The sequence below is a fragment of the Cervus canadensis genome, chromosome 7 (genome assembly GCF_019320065.1).
Source record: "Cervus canadensis isolate Bull #8, Minnesota chromosome 7, ASM1932006v1, whole genome shotgun sequence".
Classification (NCBI taxonomy): domain Eukaryota; kingdom Metazoa; phylum Chordata; class Mammalia; order Artiodactyla; family Cervidae; genus Cervus; species Cervus canadensis.
The window spans coordinates 8,538,258-8,559,687 of NC_057392.1; the positions used below are offsets into that span (position 1 = coordinate 8,538,258).

At 49.5% G+C, this 21,430-nt stretch overlaps 1 protein-coding gene across 6 annotated transcripts in view; it reads right to left on the reverse strand.

The window, feature by feature from the left end:
- Positions 1-7,987: 7,987 nt before the first annotated feature.
- Positions 7,988-21,430, reverse strand: part of MRAS (muscle RAS oncogene homolog) — a 68,574-nt gene continuing 55,131 nt past the window's right edge. For all 6 annotated transcript variants that reach the window (XM_043474291.1, XM_043474292.1, XM_043474294.1 and 3 more), the window contains 4 exons: positions 20,091-20,244; positions 18,408-18,507; positions 12,976-13,055; positions 7,988-11,343 (listed from right to left, as the gene is read on the reverse strand). In XM_043474291.1, the coding sequence (XP_043330226.1) occupies positions 11,244-11,343; positions 12,976-13,055; positions 18,408-18,507; positions 20,091-20,244 (434 nt within the window). In that variant the 3' untranslated portion in view covers positions 7,988-11,243. The remainder of the gene's footprint in view (positions 11,344-12,975; positions 13,056-18,407; positions 18,508-20,090; positions 20,245-21,430) is intronic.

Here is a 21,430-nt window from a genome sequence, read left to right on the forward strand (position 1 = left end):
TGGGTGTACATTGGAAGGACTGATGCTGAAGCTGAAACTCCAATACTTTGGCCACCTGATGTGAAGAGCTGACTCATTGGAAAAGACCCTGATGCTGGGAAAGATTGAGGGCAGGAGGAGAACGGATCGACAGAGGATGAGATGGTTGGATGGCATCACCGACTCAATGGACATGGGTTTGGGTGGTCTCTGGGAGTTGGTGATGGACAGGGAGGCCTGGCGTGCTGCAGTTCATTAGGGTCGCAAGGAGTTGGACACGACTGAGCAATTGAACTGAACTGAACAATGGTATGAGGTATGGATGATTCCATTTTGCTATTTAATGGATAGGAAGTGATCTGGGGGAAAGGTGTAAATATAAAGGTATCAGAATAAAATATTTGGGTGAGAAAGAACCTGGTTAGCCTTAATACCAAAGACAGAAAACCATAAAGGAGAGAATAATAGTTTTTTAATATGTACTTATTTATTTTATTTTTTGGCTATGATGGGTCTTTATTGCTACACATGGGCTTTCTCTAGTTGTGGTGAGTGGGGTTCTCACAGTGGTGGCTTCTCTTGTGGAGCATGGGTCTAGGGTGTGTGGGCTTCAGTAGTTGCAGAGAGCGGGCTCGGTAGTTGCGACGCAGGGCTCTAGAGTGCAGGCTCAATAGTTGTGGCACGTGGGTTTTGTTGCTTCATAGCGTGTGGAATCTTCCTAGACCAGGGATTGAACTGGTGTCCCCTGCATTGCAAGGCAGATTCTTAACCACTGGACCACCAGGAAAGCCTTGAAAATAATAGTTTTTTGTTGTTGTTGTTTTAAACATTGAAAATTAGAAGTATCTATACAAACCATAAATAAAATTAAAAGATTAATTAGATGCTAGGAAAATAAGCATGAATAAGCAATTTCTGAGGAATAAAAACTGTCAAATAAAAAGCTTAAAATGTCCAATCCTACTGGTGCTCAAAGAAATGAAAATAAAATAGAAATTTGATGCCATTTTCTTCACGTTTCCGTTAAGCAGACATTTCGAAAAAGATGATACAACCAGGGATGGTCAAAGTACAGGAACTGTACATTTCTTATGCTGGTTCACACATTTTCTCTTTACTAGCTGGTCACAGGTATTGCATTGTTTATTTAATTTTGCCCAATTACTGTTCACTTAGATCATTTCCAATTTTTTTTTTCTGTCTTTTGAATGCAAAGACCGTCTTTGTTCATCCATTCTTTGCAACTTTGACAATTTCTTTAGGAAAGGGCCCCACGAATGGAACTTTTAGGGCAGAGGATTTGAAACCTCTTGATGCTGGTTCCAAATGACTTCCCATGAAGGTAGAATATGTTTGGCTTGACAAGGGGAGCTGGGTAAGAGCAGACCTCAGAGCAGCCCTGGGCCTGGAGAAAAGAGGCAACAGCAGAGTGAGGAGAGCCTGGGGGCTGCCTTGCAGATGAGGAGCATGGGGCGGGAGGGACTTGGAGGAGAGAGGCAGACGGGGAGAGGTGGGAGGGCAGAAGTCAGAGGACGGGGTACAGGGTGGAGCCTTCCAGGCTGGCCATCCCAGGGAGGATAGTTGATGCCCAGGCTTGCCCCACAAGGGAGGCAGGGGGACCCCATGGGGCAGATTGGCCTGGATTCTAGCACTTCACTTACTGGGGCAGTCACCCAGCTTCTCCAAGTCTTAAGTGAAGTGAACCAGGCAAAGCACAATGACTGGTAGGTGGTCAGTTGCGAAGTGGTCAATAAATGGTGGCTGTACTTACTAGTCGGCACTCCAGAAGCATTTACTGATTTGATTCTGGAATTTTGGCTAACACTTAAATAAGACATTCCCTGTGCCAGCCATTGGCTTCCCAGGTGGCACAGTGGTAAAGAATCCACCTGCCAGTGCAGGAGACACAGGAGACACAGCTTTGATTCCTGGGTTGGGAAGATCCCCTGGAATAGAAAATGGCAACCCACTCCATTAATCTTGCCTGGGAAATCTGGACAGAGGAGCCTGGCAGGCTACAGCCCCTGGGGTTCCAAAGAGTTGGATATGACTGAGCACACACACGCGTGCCAGCCATTATTCTAAAGTGTATATGTCTAATTCAAACCGAACAATCTGATAAATGAGGAAATCTAGGCACAGAGCAGTTGGGCACCTTGCCAAAGTCATCAGCCAGCAGCACAGCTGGGCCAGACCTGGGCACCCATGCTCATGGCCCTACCCCATGCCACCCTGCACATCAGTAATATCAGAATCTCAGCAATGCCAACTGCAGAGAAGGAACAAAAGTCTGAATTCATTTGGGGGTGAGGGGTAGTTGTCACATTGACTCAGAAAACGGTTGGGGTGCCTGCATCAACGACTCCTCCAGGTCGCCTTCACGTAGGGTCGAGGTGGATCCCAAGCAGCCCCTGGCTGCAGGCTGCTCCCACAGGCTGGAGGCCAGAGGCCCCAGACTGCACTTGGGGCCCCTGGGTCTCACCCATTGTGCTAACTGCTGGCTGGCCAGCCTTGCTCAGGAAGAAAGTCTGGAAAAAGGCAGCAGACAGGCCAGGCGGTGTCCCTGGAAGGAGGCCCAGTGCAGAAGCTCCAGAAAATGACAGTGATCTAGGTTCAAAACGCCTCTGCTGAGTCACTCAGGGGAAGTTGATCTGCAATCAGCTCACTCGGAAGAAGGCGGGGATGTGGGAGATGCAGTGAAAGATTTGCCTCAAACAAGTTAAAATTAAAAGAGGGTGGGGTGACTGGCAGGACCAACTCATCCTTGGTGTGGAGGGGCTGTCAGTACACAGCCCAGTCTTGGGAGCCAGACAGACCCGAAAGCAAGGCCAGGCCCCATCAGCCCTGGCTGTCCCTGGGCCTTGTCTTCTTTTCCTGTAAAACAAGGGCCATAACGCCTACCTCATGGGTGCCTGAGGAGAGTAAACGAGATAACATGCACGAATAGCACAGTGCCTAGCTTACTGTAAGCTAGTATCATGAAACATTCGCTGGTAACTAGTGTGTCTGGTTCATGTACCCTGTGTGGACCGAGTAATGTGGGTTGGCTGATTCAGGGTTCTCAGCATCACGTGCCAGGAACTTGGGAGAAGCTCAAGTGCTCAGGCCCCATCCCAGACCTGCTGAATCAGCCTTAACCAGTCTCCCAGGGGATTATGATGGTTGCTAATGTTTGAGAACTGCCACCTAACTGATAGTATTAGTATTGCTGTTATAGAACAAGGTGAAAATTTTTATTCTTACTAATAGGGGGAGCCACTGTCCTGGTTTGCCAGGGACTGTCCTGGGTTAACACTCAAAGTCTCACATCCCAGGAAACTCCTCAGTCACAGGCAAACTGGAACCTTGGCCTCCCTCATTAACAGTTGGACCCAGGGACTTCCCTGGTGGTCCAGTGGTTAAGAATCTGCCTTCCAATGCAGGGGATGCAGATTCGATCCCTGTCTGGGAACTATGATGATTCCACATGCCAGCAGGCAGCTAAGCCTGCCACAACTAGAGAAAGACCAGGCCACATAACAAACACCCAGCATAGCACACCTGCCCCTCCAAAAACCAAATAGTTGGAACCATACTGTACCCTAGGAAGGGATTATGGGATTGTGGCAAAAGAAAGCCAACAGGCGAGGGGGAGGGAATCTGAGGGGCAGGTGCTTAGCTGACTAGTTGTTGGGGGAGGTTGCTGTCAGAGGAGGCGTGGGTGGGATGGCAACTGGGCAAGGTGTGGGGTGAAGGCCAACTGAGAGGCCTTGACAGCCGAGGGGCCATCCTGGGGACCCCAAGTCCTCAGCACAGCTCAGGGGTGGCTACTGAGTGTGGACTCCCTTTGTAGAAACTGAGGCAGAGGCTGAACTTCAGAGGAAGGCAGCTGTGGAGCCTCAGAAACTGAGTCTGCAGCTGCCCTGGGGCTGCTATATGCTGGGGACCAGGGACAGAGGAGGGCAGCACAGGTCTGTCTGACTTAGGTTTGAAGGCATGGAAGCCCCTGCTGATATCTATAATCATTATTAATCCATTTAATAGTCATTTGGCATTAACATTGTAGCACCAGGACTGGCCCTGGATCTGGGGTCATACATGTACATCATTTTAGATTGGACAGACTGGTCAACAAGTTAAGCCAGGCTCTGAGAGACCAGCTTGAGTGAAGAGAGAATCATCATAGTCAAGTGTTAGTTTACAAAAGGTTGGGCTCCTCGACCCACTTGCTTCTTTTATTAACCAATTTTCACTGGGAAACTATATGGTTCAAGGAATCAGCATAATGCTCCCTGGTGGTGCAGTGGTTAAGAATCCACCTGACAATGCAGAGGACATGAGTTCCTTCCCTGGTCCAAGAAGATTCCACATGCCATGGGGCATCTAAGCCCATGTGCAACAACTACTGAGCCCATGATATAGAGCCTGTGCTCTGCCACAGGAGAAGCCCCTGCAAAGAGAAGCCCACAAAATGCAACTAGAGAGTAGCCCTCACTGGCCACAACTAGAGAAAGCCTGCACACAGCCAAAAAAAAAAAAAAAAGTATGCCTCCAAATTAATATATATATATATATATATATATATAATTAGCATAAAAATGGAACCCATCTGGTGGTCTCAACCCTGGCCATCAACTGAATCCTCTGGGGAGCTTTAAAAACTCTTCATACCTGGGCTCTTACCCAGGCCAACTGCACCTGATTCTCCGGGGGTGTGGCCTGGGCAACAAGGTTTTTTCCCCAAACTCTGGAAATGATTCTAATACTAATATACAATCCTTTGCAAACCACCAGTTATGAATTCAAGATGATGACATGTCAGGAACCTTAGCTATATGCCTTACATCTCTTCTCCGAACCTGGTTTCCACCTGGGGAGGGTTGCCAAGTGATCTCATGCCATCATGGCATCCTAAGTTTCCTCTCCACTTTGCCAATTCTGCCCAGGAGGTTGGGGCCTGAGCGGCAGGTGGTGTTAACCCCAGTGGGAGGAGCTGGATGAGTCATGTATGGGTCACACACTTAGTCACTTGGGGGATGGGGAGAAGAAGGGAGGCCACCCTCATCTCAGGATGTTGCGGGGGCGATGCAGGGGTGTGTGAAGAATGTTGTCAGAGCTGCTCAGAAGAAAAGATGGACCTTTGCTCCGTTCATTTCCTCTCCCTACTCTCGGTGGCCTTGAAACTAGCAGAAGGCCCTGCAGTCAGAAAAGGAGGTTCAAGGGGCTGGTTCACGTTTTCGCTGAGGAAGCGGGGAGGGAATCCATGACCGTCTCCCCAGAAGAATGCACATGTACACACAATTTTGCATGCGATTTTTGAAAAATGTTTATTATTTGTTTATTTTTGGCTGTGCCGAGTCTTCATTGCTGCTTGGGCTTTTCTCTAGTTGCAGCAAATAGGGGCTACACCCTAGTTGTGGTGTGTGGGCTTCTCACAGCAGTGGTTTCTCTTGTGGAGCACCAGCTCTAGGGCATGCAGGCTTCAGTAGTTGTGATGCTGGGCTTAGTTGCCTGGCAGTATGTGGGATCTTTCCAGGTGAGGGATTGAACCCATGTCCCCTGCATTGGCAGGAGGATTCTTTACCACTGAGCCACTCGAGAAGCCCCTACATATGATTTTGAGGAAGGGTCAAGAGGGGGTCAGCCACCCTACCCGTCACCCCACAGAGCCAAGTCTAATAACCCCCGTACTAGGGTTCCTGGTGGTCCCTAGGGTCCCTTAAGGGACCCTTATTCATCAGACACAGGAAGGAGAGGAGGATCTGGGCAACTTCCCCCAGAAAGCAGGCTGCTGTCCTGCAGATTAGAACCAAACAAGCTGCCATTACGTCCACGCGGTAGGAAAGCACTCAAGGCTGGGCCTCAAGTCACAATTTCTGACTCAGTAGGTCTGATATGGGCCTGGGTGACTTGCATTTCTAACAAGTTTCTAGGTGATACTGAAGCTGCTGGTCTGGGGACCAAACTTTGAGAGCCACTTACCCGATTATTTTACCTCTGTTCATCAGTCCAGATACGTGTCCCATGATTGAACAGGAAGCTGATTTTGAGTCAGAGTTAATGGTTTCCCTTATCGTCACCAGGATGTATGTTCTACTGAAAGCATCCCTCAGTTCTTGGCTGGTAGAACTCAGCTTTCTTATGTTTAAAAATTCACATTAGCATGATAATGCACTGTTTGCCACAATGTGTGTGTGTGTGTGTGTGTGTGTGTGTGTGTGTGTGTGCACGTGCATGAACATTCATGCACCCTCATTCATATCCAACTCTTTATGACCCCAGGGACTGTTAGGCTAGGCTAGGACTCCATGGACCCTGCTAGGCTCCTCTGTCCATGGAATTTTTCAGGCAAGAATACTGAAGATCTTCCTTCTCCAGAGGATCTTCCCCACCCAGGGATCAAAACTTTGCCTCTTGTGTCTCCTGGGCGCTTTACCAGCTAAGCCACCAGGGAAACCCCAAGCATGATGGTGGAACTCTGCAAAGTGAGAGTCCTGGGGGGTGAGAGTATCTCCAGCTGGTACAGAACACCCACTTTTAGAGAAAGCTCCAAGAACACTGAGCTTTTGTGTGTTCTCAGGTTGGATTCAGGGCTCTGTACATTGAATGTGGCTGTCTACGTTTTCAGAAGAGTGAGTGTTTGAGAAGCAAACTGGGATCCAATCTGCCTTCGTGTAAAAACTTCCCATAAGTAAGGAAACTACTTGCTGGCTGTGGGAACACTTCTGAGTTTGCTGCCTGGCAAAGGAGCAAACTCTAATTGTTGAGTTGAAAGCAGATGAGACTTCTCCTGGGTGGACTGGCTGAGCTGGGTCCCAAGGCACAATGCATCCAGGCTGGATTTCATTCAGGTGCTGAGTTGATGTCCTTTGTAGGGCAGTGATACTCAGATTTTACTGCACATACGAATTACCTGGGGATCTTGTTGAAATGCAGATTTTTTTTTATAGCCTGGATTTACTTATTTTAAAATATTTATTTATTTGGCTGTGTCAGGTCTTAGTTGAGGGACACAGGATCTTTTGTTGTGGCACATGGATTCTCTAGTTTGGGGAATTCAGGCTCTGCAGTTGTGTTGTGCAGGTTTAGTTGCTCCAAGGCATGTGGGGTTTTGGTTCCGTGATCAGGGATCAAACCCATGTGCCCTGCATTGCAAGGCAGATTCTTAATCACAACAATCAGAGTTAAGAATTTTGTCCTGATTTTGATTGAGGACAGGACTAAAGGAGAACTATCAGAACATCCTTCGCCCTGCTCAGCACCATATACCCAGTACCCAGCCCAATGCCTGTCATGGGTGGAGTCCAATAAATCTGTGTGGAAGGAATGAATAGGCAGGCAGCCACACCACCCCTCCCCATTCTAGTCGACAGTCTTCTCTGCCCCCAGCCCAGAGGGGATGAGAAGCTTCCTCTAGCCCCCAAGTTAACCTGCTTCAACTGTCATCACCCAAAGAGTACCCAGGAAGGGATTTGATCTCTACACCCTGGGAAAAAAGACCCAAAGTTTTTTGCCAAGTACCCAACAGTTTCAATCAAAAGAGAAATCACTTTATACAAAAGACAGTTGGGGGCAGGGGGCAGGGGGCAGTTTCCATGAAAAGCAACGTCAGACAATCCACTTGGTGTCCTTTATAAAGAGCATCATTTCTAGGATCTGTACTATGGATGTCCACACTTAGCTTTAGCTTTTGTCTACTTAGGAAGCGCACATCATTGTCCCATTCATAGGAGGGGAAGCTAAAGATTGAAGCAGGTAACTTACTCAAAGGCATATAAAAGTCAGAGGCAGAGCCCGAATGCAGGGCTGTTGGACATCAGGAGGCTGTGTCTCTAAATAAGTGCTCACCTGCCTTCATCCTCTGGCTCCATGCAGGACAGGGACACCGCTCATAGCCACCTGTGGTCTCCTTCTCGCGTTAGATTTGCTCTGCAAGAGGGTGTCATTTTGGGCCAGACACTGATCACATAAAATGTTCTCGTCAAAACTTTAGGTATATTTGAGTAAGAGGAAATCAGACAGACAAGAGTTCCTCTGCTTTTCTTTATTAATGAGTTGGGATACACAAAGACTTAATAAAAGTTACACAAAAGGCTCAAGCATCATCGAGATCTTCAGGCATCACTCGTTTCACGGACAACGGCCACCAGCGTAGACAATGGCTAACACGGTGTGATAGAAGCTGGGTGCTCATGGGCGCTCAGCAATTCAAGTGTCTTTCATTCTAAGTAAACCCGACATGGAATCCCTACTCCAATGGGGGCGGAAAAGGGAGGGGACCTGTCTCTGGCTCTGGATTGACTGTAACACATCTGAGGGGCCTCTGAGGTCCGAGCGGCCATGTGTTAATGGGTCTTGTCTCCTGGGAACGGGAGCCAGGCCACACGAGGCTCACAGGCACTCTCCACAAGAAGATGGGGGTGGGGTGGGCGCACAAAGTCCTGACTGAAGCCACCTGGTGTCCCCTGTGAGGCAGAGTACCCTGTGAGGGGAAGTCAGTGGCCATCACCCCAGGAGTGGGCGTGGGGAGGATGGCGGATTGCTTGCCCTCCGAGGGGAGAAAAGGAGCCCTCTGAGTGGGGGGCAAGGGCAGGATGTCAGAAGGAAATCTGTGAGCGCACAGTGACAAAGGCTGGGGGTGAGGGGATTTCAGGAATGGTGTGCTCCAGGGGCATGATGGTAGCACAATTCAAATGGAAAGCCAGTAGGAACACCAGAGTGCCACCAAAGACGCAGGTCTCACTGGGCTCTGCACTCAGGGAGGAGCATGGCTACTGGTTTTCCAAACTGACCTGCCAGGTGCCCATGTGCGGGGGGTACCCCTGGGCATACTCTAACTCAGGCCTAGGTGGAAGCCGCCACTGCCCCAAGAGCCCACAGTTCTCTAAAATGCAGAGAACCATCTTTCAAAAGTGTTATTTACCCATCGCAGCTGTGGGGGAAATGAGGTCATGGGAAATGAAGGCGGACTATTAACTCAACAGGGAGTCTGCCGAAGGCCATCGTTTACCCAGTTTCTTCCTTCAGCATTGTGGGCTATGTGCTGAGTGCAGGAGAGATGCCCTGGAAGATGGGGCTGGGGGCTGGGGTAGATGGCACTGCCTTAATTGGGGGAGGGCCCGGAAGCAGCTGGAATCCCCTTGTCTGGTTACATTCAGAGCTAAGGGCTTCATTCTAAGTCAACTGGTCTGCTTCCAACAAGACTCCCCAGTGCCATCGGGGAACTGCAGGCTCCACAGTGGATAAGGGTGCTGGTGGTGGTCCATGCCTGGGAACGTTTCACAGCGGATGCTGCCCTGTGGGCAAGGCTTCCTGGCCCACTCCACCACTCTCTCCATCACCACATCTCCATCCTTCCTTCTTCCCTCTGTCTTGCCTCTTCCTCATCTCCACTTACAGCCGCCACCGAGCTGTACCTGGGCAGCTGGGATGTGGCCCAGAGGAGCATGGCAGTTGGAAACGGCCTTGTCCTGTCAGTGTTTAGAAGGCCCACTAACGTTACAAGGTCTTGGGAAGATCTGAATGCCTGAGCTGAATGTTCTTTGTTATCCTTCCTTTTCGATTCAGAAAAAAAGGGTCATTTAGACAAATGATGAAGGCTAATTCTCCAACAAACTATTTCGTTCGGCAGCAGAGTCACTCTTTGGCTGTGCCCCCACCCCTTCCCCCACATTGCTGGTGACCTCATTGAGTTAGGAACATAGCATATTTTCACAACTAAAGAATCCAGGTGTCTCCACGTCCAGCGGGGTGCTCACTTGCTCCGGAGTTTCTTTCTCCAAGTGGTGGCCAGGCCACCTGCTAAGGATGTTCTACTTTGCTTGGTGGCCTGATTTGTGACAGAGAGAAAATACGGTCACTAGCCGACTGCCTCGTCTTCCTACTTTCTCTCTGGGGTGTACTGTGGTTCCTGCTGCCCCTCCACCCTGCCCCACCCCACCTCACCCCGTCTGGCTCATACCAGCAGCACCTGAGAGGCAGGTGGGCATTGTCAAGGAGCTGGGGGCTGGCCCCGTGTAGAAACAGGTGTAGGAGAGCCATGTCATCACCCCCACCTTTCTTTCTCTTCCAATTATAGTAAAGATCCAAGAGGTTAATAAAAGTTTGTGTCAGAAGGGCAACCTGTAATACTAAGTTTGCAAATACTTCAAGGGGTTTTTGCTCATTTATTGGACTGAAGACGTGAGTCAGTTGACTCAAAGGGAAAATGGCTTCAGGTCTTGGTGCTATTTTAGTAAGAACAGTATTGGATCATTTTTGGTGAAGACTTAGCACAAACCAGAATTTTCCAGATGGTGTCCATGTTAGCCGACTTCAACGTGGAGACCATTCACACCTGCTCAGTGTGTTTGTATCAGAGGCACCAGATAGCGCAGGTGATGGGAGAACGCTCTCTCACAGATGCTGCGAAGAACACAGAACTTAACCCACAACAGTTGGAAAAGAAATGAACACTTTCACAATGCCAGTCAGTTTGCTTAGTTTATACATCTCCAGGTTAAGGCGAAGCCCTTTAAAAACCGATGTGCCAGCCTCTCTCCTCAGCAAAATAAAATTTTGTTTCATAATATCTGTATCCTGAACCACAGTAAAGCCTTCTGGGTAAACACATCTCTCTTCTCTCCAGTTTACAGGCTGTGAGTGGGGTCTGTTTCTCTTGAACCTCCAGCCAGTGTCCCTGTGAACTTCCCAGTCTCAGTCACTCTACTTTCATAATGAGTTGAGTTTTGGCACGGCTGGGAAAATTCAGTTTGAAAAAAAACCCACAATATTCCAGACATGTTATCGGAGAGGTCTGCTGAAGACTTGAAACTTCACCAGGCAGTGGGTACAGACCCCTTTAATAAAATAATAATCCCTAAAATAATTTAAAAACCTACAAAAGACACCCAGGCTCAGACACTGTGGACTGGGGGTGGGGATGGGGGGAGCTTGATCATGGCTTGTTTTTGTACGTGGAGAAACACTTCCACATCAAACCCACACTGTGGAGTTCAGAGAAACAACAGCCATGAGAGAGGGAAGGACCGGATTGTATCAACACGGGGGCTCGGAGGCTGCTTTGCTCACCGCTGCCTCCTCGTTTCTGGTGAGACTCCGGGCCACCCGTGCCCCTCCAGAAAAGCCAGACCCTACCTCCTCCCTACCCACCCTCCCTCTCTCCCTTTCTGTGCCAAGTCCTCGGGCCAAGGGTCATGGTTAGAATGGTCTTCGATGGAGTTAGGCAGTGGAGGGGTCCCGAGGGCTGGCCAGTTCCCGGTCACTGTGCCCAGAGCCTCGGGCCATCACAATATCACGCACTGCAGTTTGTGGGTGCCCGTGGCCCGGTCTCCCCGCCATTTGGTTTTCTTCTTCTTCTTTTGGCTTTTTTCCGGAATCTGTTGCCTTTTGAGAGAAGGAAGGACAGAATGGCAATGTTACAATGTTACAAACGGCTTTGCTTCTCCCTGCCTCTTCTCCCTTGCTCCTGGGTCTGTGACTGGGTGGTCAGCTCTGGTTCTGGATGGGGAGCAGTTAGGGGATGGGGAGGGGTGGGGGAAGGGGGACAGGGAGGGAACATCCTGGTCCTGGACACTGGAGGATGAAGGCCTGGCCTGGAAAGCATCTCTAAGGCAGGGAAAGTGGGAAGGGAGGGAAGGCAGAGCAAAACCTGCCATCCTACTGGATGAACCTGCCATTCCTGATAACACGCTATGGCTGCATTTATTTCCATCACATATAACATCAGGCTATAAGTCATACAGTTACATGTCATACAGTGGTGGCTTCTATGTCTGTGTTTCATATTTTATTTTTTTAAAGATTTTTTTTAATGTGGACCATTTGAAAATTCTTTACTGAATTTGTTACAATATTGTTTCTGGCTTATGTTTGGGTTTTTTGGCCAAGAGACATGTGGGAATCTTAGCTCCCTGACCAGGAATCAAACCCTTGCTCCCTGCATTGGAAGGTGAAGTATTAACCACTGGACCACCAGGAAGTCCTGTTCATTTTTCCTATATCTAAAACCTGCCCTTGGAACTAGGAGGTCCATAACTAACTAGGTCCATAACTAGGAGGTCCACACCCTCCTGGTGTGGTAGCATCTCTTAACACCAGGAAAACACCCATGAGAAAATAATTTCACGAGTGCAGGACTGCCAGCTAAAGCATAAAGTGAAGGCTGCCAACCACAGTCCACTCTGGGGAATAATCAGAAAAGGAGGTTTTTGGGTGTGTATGCATGAGTGTGAATGTGTGCACACACTGGGGGTGGGGGGCTGAGAGATGGCAGGTCAGGAAGCACATGGTTACCGCCTGCATGTGATTCCACAACTATATGACAGTCCTAGAGGTCCTCAGCATAAGACAACGGGCTAAATGCACGTTGTCTGCAAACCACTGATTAGGTGTTTCTGTAGGTTGAGGATTTGGGGAACAGGAAAGATAGAGGATGATGAGACCAGCCAGGAGGCTGTCTCTGTCATCTAAGCATGAGATGATGAAGCTTTACACCTAACTATGCAAAAGAATGTACAAGAGACCATGGCTGGGGTTTCTGACAATCCTCCCAGACCGCCAGTGTGTGGGGACTGGTGAGGAGACACATGTGCAAAGCCTCTGTGACTGCAGCCTAAGAATCGGATGCTGGTCGTTTAGCTAAAATGTCAAGGGGTGCTCTGACATCAGGGAAGAGGGGAGGGCCTACTTTTTACAGAGTTGGCAGCTTTGGTGTCGGGAGAGCCTGGGATTGGGGGGGTACAGGATGGAGGTGCTGCCCAAGGGGATCCTGAGCTGCAGGATGGAGGAGATCCAGGGAGGAGGCTGCGCTGGTGCTTGTGGCTCCATCCACGGGGAGTAGGGGAAGGCACAGGTGGGTGGGAGGACAGAGATCGATGGACAGAGGCATAAGAAACCCAGAACAAGGCCCAGAAGAGCCCGGCCTGGGCCTGGACAAGGTGCCCCCGAGTTCTTCCAGCCCTCCCTGCGCCCATCCTGCTGCAGAGGCCCGGCTTCCGGGTGGCGAGCCTCACTCACCTAATGACTCTAACCAGGTCGTGGAAGGCTTTGTCGACGTTGAGAGGTGGGTCCTTGGCACTGGTTTCTATGTACGGAATCTGGAAGGCAAAGTGGAGTCACTGAGATACACAAAGCCCCTTGCCCTAAAAAATGCAAAATTCTCAGTCCCCGAGGAACCCTGCAGAGCCCCCTGGCACCTACAACCTCAAGCCTTGGGTGGCTTCTCACTCTTTGTTTACTTATTATTGCTTTATTTAGAAGCTGTGTGGATTTTATTTTTTACTTAATTTTTATTGGCGTATACTCACTTTACGATGTTAGTTTCTGCTGCCCAGCACAGTGAACCAGCTATACATTTACACACAGCCCCTCTTTTTTGGGTTTCCTCCCCATTTAGGTCATGACAGGGCATTGAGTAGAGTTCCCTGTGCTGTACAGCAAGTCCTCATTAGTCATCTATGGTTTCTCACTCTTTAAAGTTGGAAAGTTTTCCTGATGGCTTTTCTGACTCTCTCTTTGTTCTTGGTTCACAGAGATATTTCAGAGCCCCCTAAAAATAGAATGAAAAAGACCTTTTTATACACTTGAAGACTAAAGACTGTTTCATTTATCAAACTGATGTATGTTCTGATTCTATTCACTTTCCTCCCTGAGGTCTCTTTCTGTGCCCTGGGGGATCCTGCCCCTTTTCCCGGGTCCTCCTGAGGGGATGTGGGTGGGAAAGGGGATGGCCCTGGGCAGGACTCTGCACCCTGGTGGTCTGTGCATCCCTTCTGGTCTCCGGCAGCCTGCCTGGCCCAGCTCTCTCTTGGTGTGCATCTGGGAGCCCAGAGCTCAGTATGTTTACAGAAGGCTCATGTCTGCATCCGGCTAGAGGGTGGCAGTTAACTGGGAGACGTGGTTGAAGGGACTTCAGAGGGCCATGTCTACCTCAAGCCGTGGGCAAACAAAGCCTCCATGAAGTCAGGACAGAGACTCCTCCTTTCATAGGGACCCCATAAAAGCAGGAGGCACACCCCCACTTTCCTAACAAGTGGAGACAGTGTGGGCTCTGGACAGCACGCACTGGCCTCCCTAGATGAGATGCAGGCAAGCCAATCGTGATTAGACTGAAGAATTCTGGTATTTTTTGCAACTTTTTCCTGATTACAAAATTAAGACATTTCACTATTGGAAAAAAACACAGCGAAGAAAATAAAAATGACTGAAAGGTTAAACCTGGGGATAGGGTAAGTCATCATCTTAGAGGAGGAGCAGGTTGTAAATGATTGCCCAGAACACATCAAAAAGTACCTTCCCACCAACGATCATCACAGGAAATCAGATGTTCACACATTGCTGTGGCTTTGAGCAGGGGCCTTGCTCTACTGATCCAGACACAAAGAGCAGAGCACAAAGGCCAGGGCTCAGACCTTCGAAATTTCCAAACTTCCATTCAACAAATATTTGAGCCTCTGATAACCCTGAGAGGAAACGGCCTTCCTGAAGGCTATTAGGTTGTAGGCTCCTCACTGAGGTGACTGTAGGCTGTTTGGTCTCCCAGGTCTCAATGTCCCCAACCTCGCTAATCCTCACGTTAACCCACTGAGGTAAGCAAATCAGCTATCTCCATTTTGTAGCTGGGGAGACTGAGCTCAGAGTGGTGATGTATTTGCCCAAGGCCACACAGCAGCCAGCGGAGACTCAAAATCTGGACCAGGAACACATTCCACTTCCTGCCTGGCCTGACGCGGACAGGTAGGGGTGCTGAGGTCCACTCCAGAGCCTCTTCTAAGCATGATAGGCACCCCAATAGGTCCCGGGAGCTGGAGTCCTATTTGATCTTTTGAGGGCAGAACAGTGTTCTTCCTTGTGGACATCCAGGGGCCAGGGACCTACCCAGAGCCTCTTAGATTCCTGTTATCCTGCCAGCTCGCATGTCCCAGGTTCCTAGGGCCAGACCTCTGCTGCCTGCCCACCCCTTCACAAGCACACCAGCTGTAATATCCCTGGCCCCCAGACACTGCCACATTTTTTCTGGGGGGTTCGGCCTCTGCAGAAACACTGATGTGCATTACCTGGGTTCTTGGAATTCTAAGAGTTCGTAGTAACAAGACTTAAACTTGTGAAATCGTGCAACAAATGGTAATACTGTTTGGCTCCACTGAAGGGCCAGGAAATGCCACCTTCTTGCATTGAGTGGGGGTGACCTGCCTTGGTCAGCTCAAGAGGAACTTGCCTTATGAGCTCTAAAATTAGGACAAGAGCTAACAACAAGGTCATGTGGTCTAATGATAAATGAGGTTGCAGCATTTGCTGTAAAAGCAACATAAGCTGAGGCACTGGAGACCTGGGTTCCAGTGGGGGTAGGTGGGGTACACCTCACCAGCCCCCTGTGTCTCAGTCTCTGTTACCTGAAGAATGGGGCTGCTGCTACCCCTGCACTGCCCACTTCCCCCCATCCTTACCCACCCACCCAGAAGGGGTCTGTGAAAGCCCTCAGCATCAGCTCACTGTGTGGAGCCTGAGTCTATGGGATGGGATAGCTCCTGGCCTCTCTCTGTTCAGGATGTTGGCTGGTAGAGAGGTGCTTTCTGAGGTCTGAATCTAATTCTAAACCCACCGGTCAGTTCAGTGCTCACCTGGAGACTTCTGAGCACATCTGTCTTGGTCGATCACTTCCTCTTCTTTGAGGCATGTCCTTTTCTTAGCTCTCAAGACCTCACTCTGGTACTCACACATCCGCTCATCTCCCCGCATGCATGGCACTGAAGTGTCCCCAGCCTCAATCCCAGGACTCTTGCCCTACCTATAGGGGTTTCATAACTTTTTTTCCCTTGGGTTTCAAGGCATTTTTTTCTTTTTCCATGTATACAAACATATAATTATACATGTACACATAAAATTGAGGTATAATCGACATATAACACTAATTTCAGGTGTACAACATAATGATTTAGAGGAACTTGCCTTATGAGCTCTAAAATTAGGACAAGAGCTAACAAGGTCAGGTTATATACTGTATATACTGTAATACAGTATATTAGACAGCTAATATACTGTCTAGGTATTTGTTGTTGTTCAGCTGCTAAGTCATGTCCAACTCTTTGCCACTCCCATGAACTGCAGCACACCAGGCCTCCTTGTCCTTCACTATCTCCTAGAGTTTGCTCAAACTCATGTCCATTGGGTCATTGATGCCATTCAACCATCTCATCCTCTATCACCCCCTTTGACTTCTGCCTTCAATCTTTCCCAGCATCAGGGTCTTTTCAAATGAGTTGGCTCTTCACATCAGGTGGCCAGAGTATTGGAAGTTCAGTTTTGGCATCAGTCCTTCCAATGAATATTCAAGGTTGATTTCCTTTAGGATTGGTTGGTTTGATCTTGCTGTCCAAGGGACTCTCAAGAGTCTTCTCCAGCACCACAATTCAAAAGCATCAATTCTTTGGCACTCAGCCTTCTTCATGGTGCAATTCTTACATTCATACATGACTACTGGAAAAGCCATAACTTTGACTATACAGAACTTTGTTGGCAAAGTGATCTCTGCTTTTTAATATATTGTCTAGGTTTGCCATAGCTTTCCTTCCAAGGAGTGTCTTTTAATTTCGTGGCTGCAGTCACTGTCCACAGTGATTTTGGAGCCCAAGAGAAGAAAATCTGTCACTGTTTCCACTGTTTCCCCATCTATTTGCCATGAAGTGATGGGACCTGATGACATGATCTTTGTGTTTTGAATGTTGTTTTAAGCCAGCTTTTTACTCTCCTCTTTCACCCTCATCAAGAGGCTCTTCAGTTCCTCTTCACTTTCTGCCATTAGGGTTGTGTCATCTGCATATCTGAAGTTATTGATATTTCACCTGGAAATCTAGAGTTCCATGTCTGGTTCTAACTGTTGCTTCTTGACCTGCATACAGGTTTGTCAGGAGCCAGGTAAGGTGGTCTGGATTTCCCATCTCTTTAAGAATTTTCCACAGATTGTTGTGATTCACACAGTCAAAGGTTTTAGTGTAGTCAGGGAAATAGAAGTAGATGGTTTTTTGGAATCCCCTTGTTCAGCCAGGAGTCAGGCCATGTCACTCCTCACTCAGAACCCCAGTGGTTTCCCCCTCACTCTGAGTAAAAGCCCTTAAGGCCTTAACCCACTGCACCCCACTTGCTCTGACCTTGCCTCCTGTTACTCACCCCTTCCATTCCTTCTGCTCTGGCCTCCTTTCACCTCCCTGCTGTTCCTTGAACTCCCACAACAGGGTCTTTGGACTGCTGGATTATTCCTCTGCTGGAACATTCTTTCCCCAGATATCCAGAGGACCTGCTCCCTCATCTCCAGCCAGTCCTGGCTGACAAGCACCTTCTAACAAGGCTCTCCCTGATCACCTTTTTGCAAAAGTGTGCCCCCCACTCCACATTCCCTCCCTCTATCCCTAATTTACCTTCCCCCAGAGCATGTTACCTTTGGGCACACTCTAATTTACCTGGTTTACTTATTTTTTTAAAAGCTGGGTTTTTAAAAAATCATTTATTTATTTGGCTGCATTGGCTGGATCTTAGTTGCAGCATGTGGGATCTAGTTCCCTAACCAGGGATGGAACCCAGGCCCCCTGCATTGGGAGCTTGGAGTCTTAGCCACTGGACCACGAGGGAATTCCCTGCTTTGTTTATTGACGGTCTTCTGTCACTAGGAGTAAGCACCTGGAGCATACAGTTTTGTTTCCCAGGACACAGGATGGTTGAATGAATATGTGAATAAACACAGAAGGCAGAGATAAGCAAGACTAACCCACAGTGAACCCTTTCCTCTACTCACAGAGCCAGGCCCACCAGGCAGAGGGAAGCGATAATCCTGTAGACTTCCTGGGAGGCTAGGTGGATGTCTACAAAACTGACTAGTGAGGCCAGGGCATGGCTTGGCCAATGCAGGGGAGAGGTGGGAAGAAGCCCAGTGACCCCACCATCCAGTGGGTAAAGGGGCATCACAATGAATAGAAAAAACAAAAACAAAAAACTTAAAGATGTCTGCTGACATGCACTGTGGGCTGGGCCAACCCAGGTTTGATCACTTCCAAGATGAAGACAGTAGTGCCTACCTCCCTGTGTGGTGGCTGGGAGTAGATGCTCCCCCAACACAACGCCTGGCACGAGCAGCGCTCAGAGAAGGTGACTGATCCGATGGTTCTGAGCAGTCAGGTGCTGGCTCAGAGACAGAAGCCAACTCTTTGCACGGCCCAGTGATGAACCTGCCGCGTCAGGGCCAGGGCCAGGGCCCTCCCCAGAGCAGGGCCTCTACTGACGGACAAGGACATGCTTCCTCTCTAGGTTGGCATCTTCTTTCACAAAATATCCCACACTGCACATGCCCCATGTCTATGGAATCCAGCCCATGACCTAGGAGGTCTGCAGGAGTGAGGTGACACTGACATCCCCTGATGTCACACTCCAACACACACACACACACACACACCACCTACATTGTGTTTGGTCGCCATTTCTTTCCCTTGCTCCCTGGTGATTTTCCTCAAATGCATCAGATCGACCTTGTTGGCCACGAGGATCATGGGGAATGACTCCCTGGAGAAAAAAGGAACAGCTCGTGAGCTTTCCCTGGTGAAGGTGCCCCTGGTGAAGGCGGGGTGCCCTCGCGCCAGGCCTGACACAGCACACAGCACCCCCCCATGGCCTGAGGCTGACTTCAGAGTCTTCCCTTCCACATCTCCAGGGATGGAAGAGGGGCCTGCGGGCTGCTGGCTGCCTTGGTTTGAAGCCTCATACCTGTTGCAAGGCGGGTGGGAACTCTCCTGGGAACCCTGTGGCTTTACACTGTCTGGGCCAGTGGCTGGGTTCCCGGGCCCACTTCCTCTCATCTCCCAGTCACCGTGACACACGCCCATGCAGGCCATCATGCTGTGGCCATCAGCAATGACTCGTGAAGAGCGCCAGGGCCAGGGGTGGGCACACGGCTGCCCCTCAACAGTGGCAGCTACAAAATCAGGATGGCTCCCAGGAGAGTCAGGAAGGGATCTGGAGGCGTGTCTGCCTGAAAATTTCTGAAGGACACATGTGGCCACACTCCTGTCCCGAAGTCAATGAAATGCCCGTCTCACAGCATCTTTGTCAGCAGTGAGGATTTTCATTAAGAAGTTGTAATTGATGGGTGAAAAACAGTACTTTATCCTGCTTTCTTGCACTTCTTTGATTAGCAAGAAAGTTGAATATCTTCCCACATTTGTGTCATTTGTGTTTTCTCTTTAGAGATTCCTATAGTCAAGGGTTTAACCCACATTTATCTCTTAGAACTTTATGTGTATGTATGTGTACATGTTTGTAAGCATGTATACCTTTATCTTGAAAAGTTACTAACACTTTGCCTTTAAGATAGGTGTTAACTGGACTTTTCAAATTTACTGAGATTTGTTCAAAACTCCTATTAGTTTATCCTTTTGTTTTTATACTAACCTCTTTAAGAGCTGATTAACTGAAAAGACCAGTTGGACTTACAACAATTTCAAATTATTTAACTACTCCACGTTATGCTAAGGGAAACTTGAGCCTTTAACTGTTGCTACTATTTAGTTGCTAAGTCCTGTCTGACTCTTTTGCAACCCCATGGACTGTAGCCTGCTAGGCTCCCCTGTCCATGAGATTTCCCAGGCAAGACTACTGGAGTGGGTTGCCACTTCCTCCTCCAGGGGATCTTCCTGATCCAGGGATTGAACCTGTATCTCCTGCATTGGCAGGTGGATTCTTTACCATTGATCCACCTGTTAAGCCCAAGCCTTTAATTAGAGCCTTATAAATCTCACAGTCAAATGTGATTTAACCAATTACAATGTACACTGGAGAGAAAATTCACCTTTTCTTTAGCTGTAATAAAATTTGGTTAAATTTGAGCTGAAAAACAGATGTTACTTATGATTCCTTGAGTCATGAGTGGCGACAGTTTAGGCAGGATGGGAGGGAGCCAACCCCTTGAGGCTGTGGATGCATGTCGATCCCTCTGCCATGTGGAAAGGACTAGGGTGGGAGCTGGTGGGAGTTGGAGGAACCAAGGGCTGAATTCAGTTCTGCTCCTTGAATCTCGGCTTTCACCTAAAGATCTGAGATAGACAGACAGAGCCCACCCTGAGCCAGGCCTGGGGTGTCCCGACCCTCACCTGTCCTTGACGCGAAGGATGAGCTGGTGGAAGCGGTCCACGTGCTCGAAGCTGGCCTTGTCCGTGACCGAGAAGACGATGAGGAAGCCATCCCCTGTGCGCATGTACTGCTCCCGCATGGCGCTGAACTCCTCCTGCCCGGCCGTGTCCAGAACTGCAGTAGGAGGAGGCCACTCAGGGGCTGGCATCATCCATCTGGGAGCCCCTGGGGCCTGCAGACCCCCAGGCTACAGCTGTGCCCCGCCCAGGGTGGCTTCATGGAGCTGTCTCCACGAGGCCCCGGGCTGTGCTATTAGGATCCAGCGGGGCCTCAGGCACTTCAATGTGAGGCTCTGACTGACTCACTTGTGGACCCACCGATTCTACCCCATGGTGCTCCCCGGGCCTTAATTCTTTGTCTGAAGAAAAAGCCTCATGAAGTCACTGATCACCTCTGTGGCAGAATTCCTCCGGAGTCCCCAGACCCGGGCCTGGAGCCCTCAGCAGCCCTTACAAGCTGAGTCTTGGGGAGATCACCTGACTCTCTGAGTCCTTGTTTCTTCATTTGTAAAATGGACACAGTGCCTCTACTTGGCAGCCCCTTGGAACGAGAGGCCCTGGACAAGCCTGTGGGAAGCCCGAAGAGGCCTTCCCAGGTCAGGAAGGGTCCCCGGCCCTGTGTGCACAGACGCCAGGCAGGACCAGGGGATGGGGCAGCCCCCTTAGAGCCAGGGCCTTTGCCACCAAGGATGAGGCTGCTGCAGGCCTCCTGGGATCTGGGAACTGAGGCTCTTCCCCTCACCTTCCCCATCTGCCACCCCATAAGCCTATTCTCCAGAGATAAAGGTTCTCCCTGATTGTTTCAGAGGTCACAGCCACAGCTGGGGGGAGTCTCTCTTTAGATCTGCGAGCACGACAGGCTTCGGGCCCATGGGGGTTGTGAAATTTAAACCCTTCAGCAGCTTGCAAGCTTCTGCTGTCTGCCACCCCTCCCCATTCCCCCAGCTCTCTACCTCTGACCACACACCTCCCCTCTCCTGGAGGCCGTGGAGCAGGTGGTTACAGATTCTGAAGCCCGATTCTGGGCTGAGTCTGGCTCCTCATTCCCAGAGTGTGACCCTGTGCAAATTCACTTCTCTGTGCCTCCTATTCCTAAAATGGGGCTCGTCAGGGTTGTCCTGAGTTAATATACTAAGGCCATGAGAGCAGTGCCGACACAAAGAAGTCCCTTAGGAGCATCTGCTATGAGTATCTATCCTCTCCTGGGGCTCCTTTCCCCAGCCATTCCTCCTCCCTGCTCCACTTGCTTTGGTGAGCTGATACTGATTCACAGAATATTGCTGCCTCAGCCCCGACTCTCC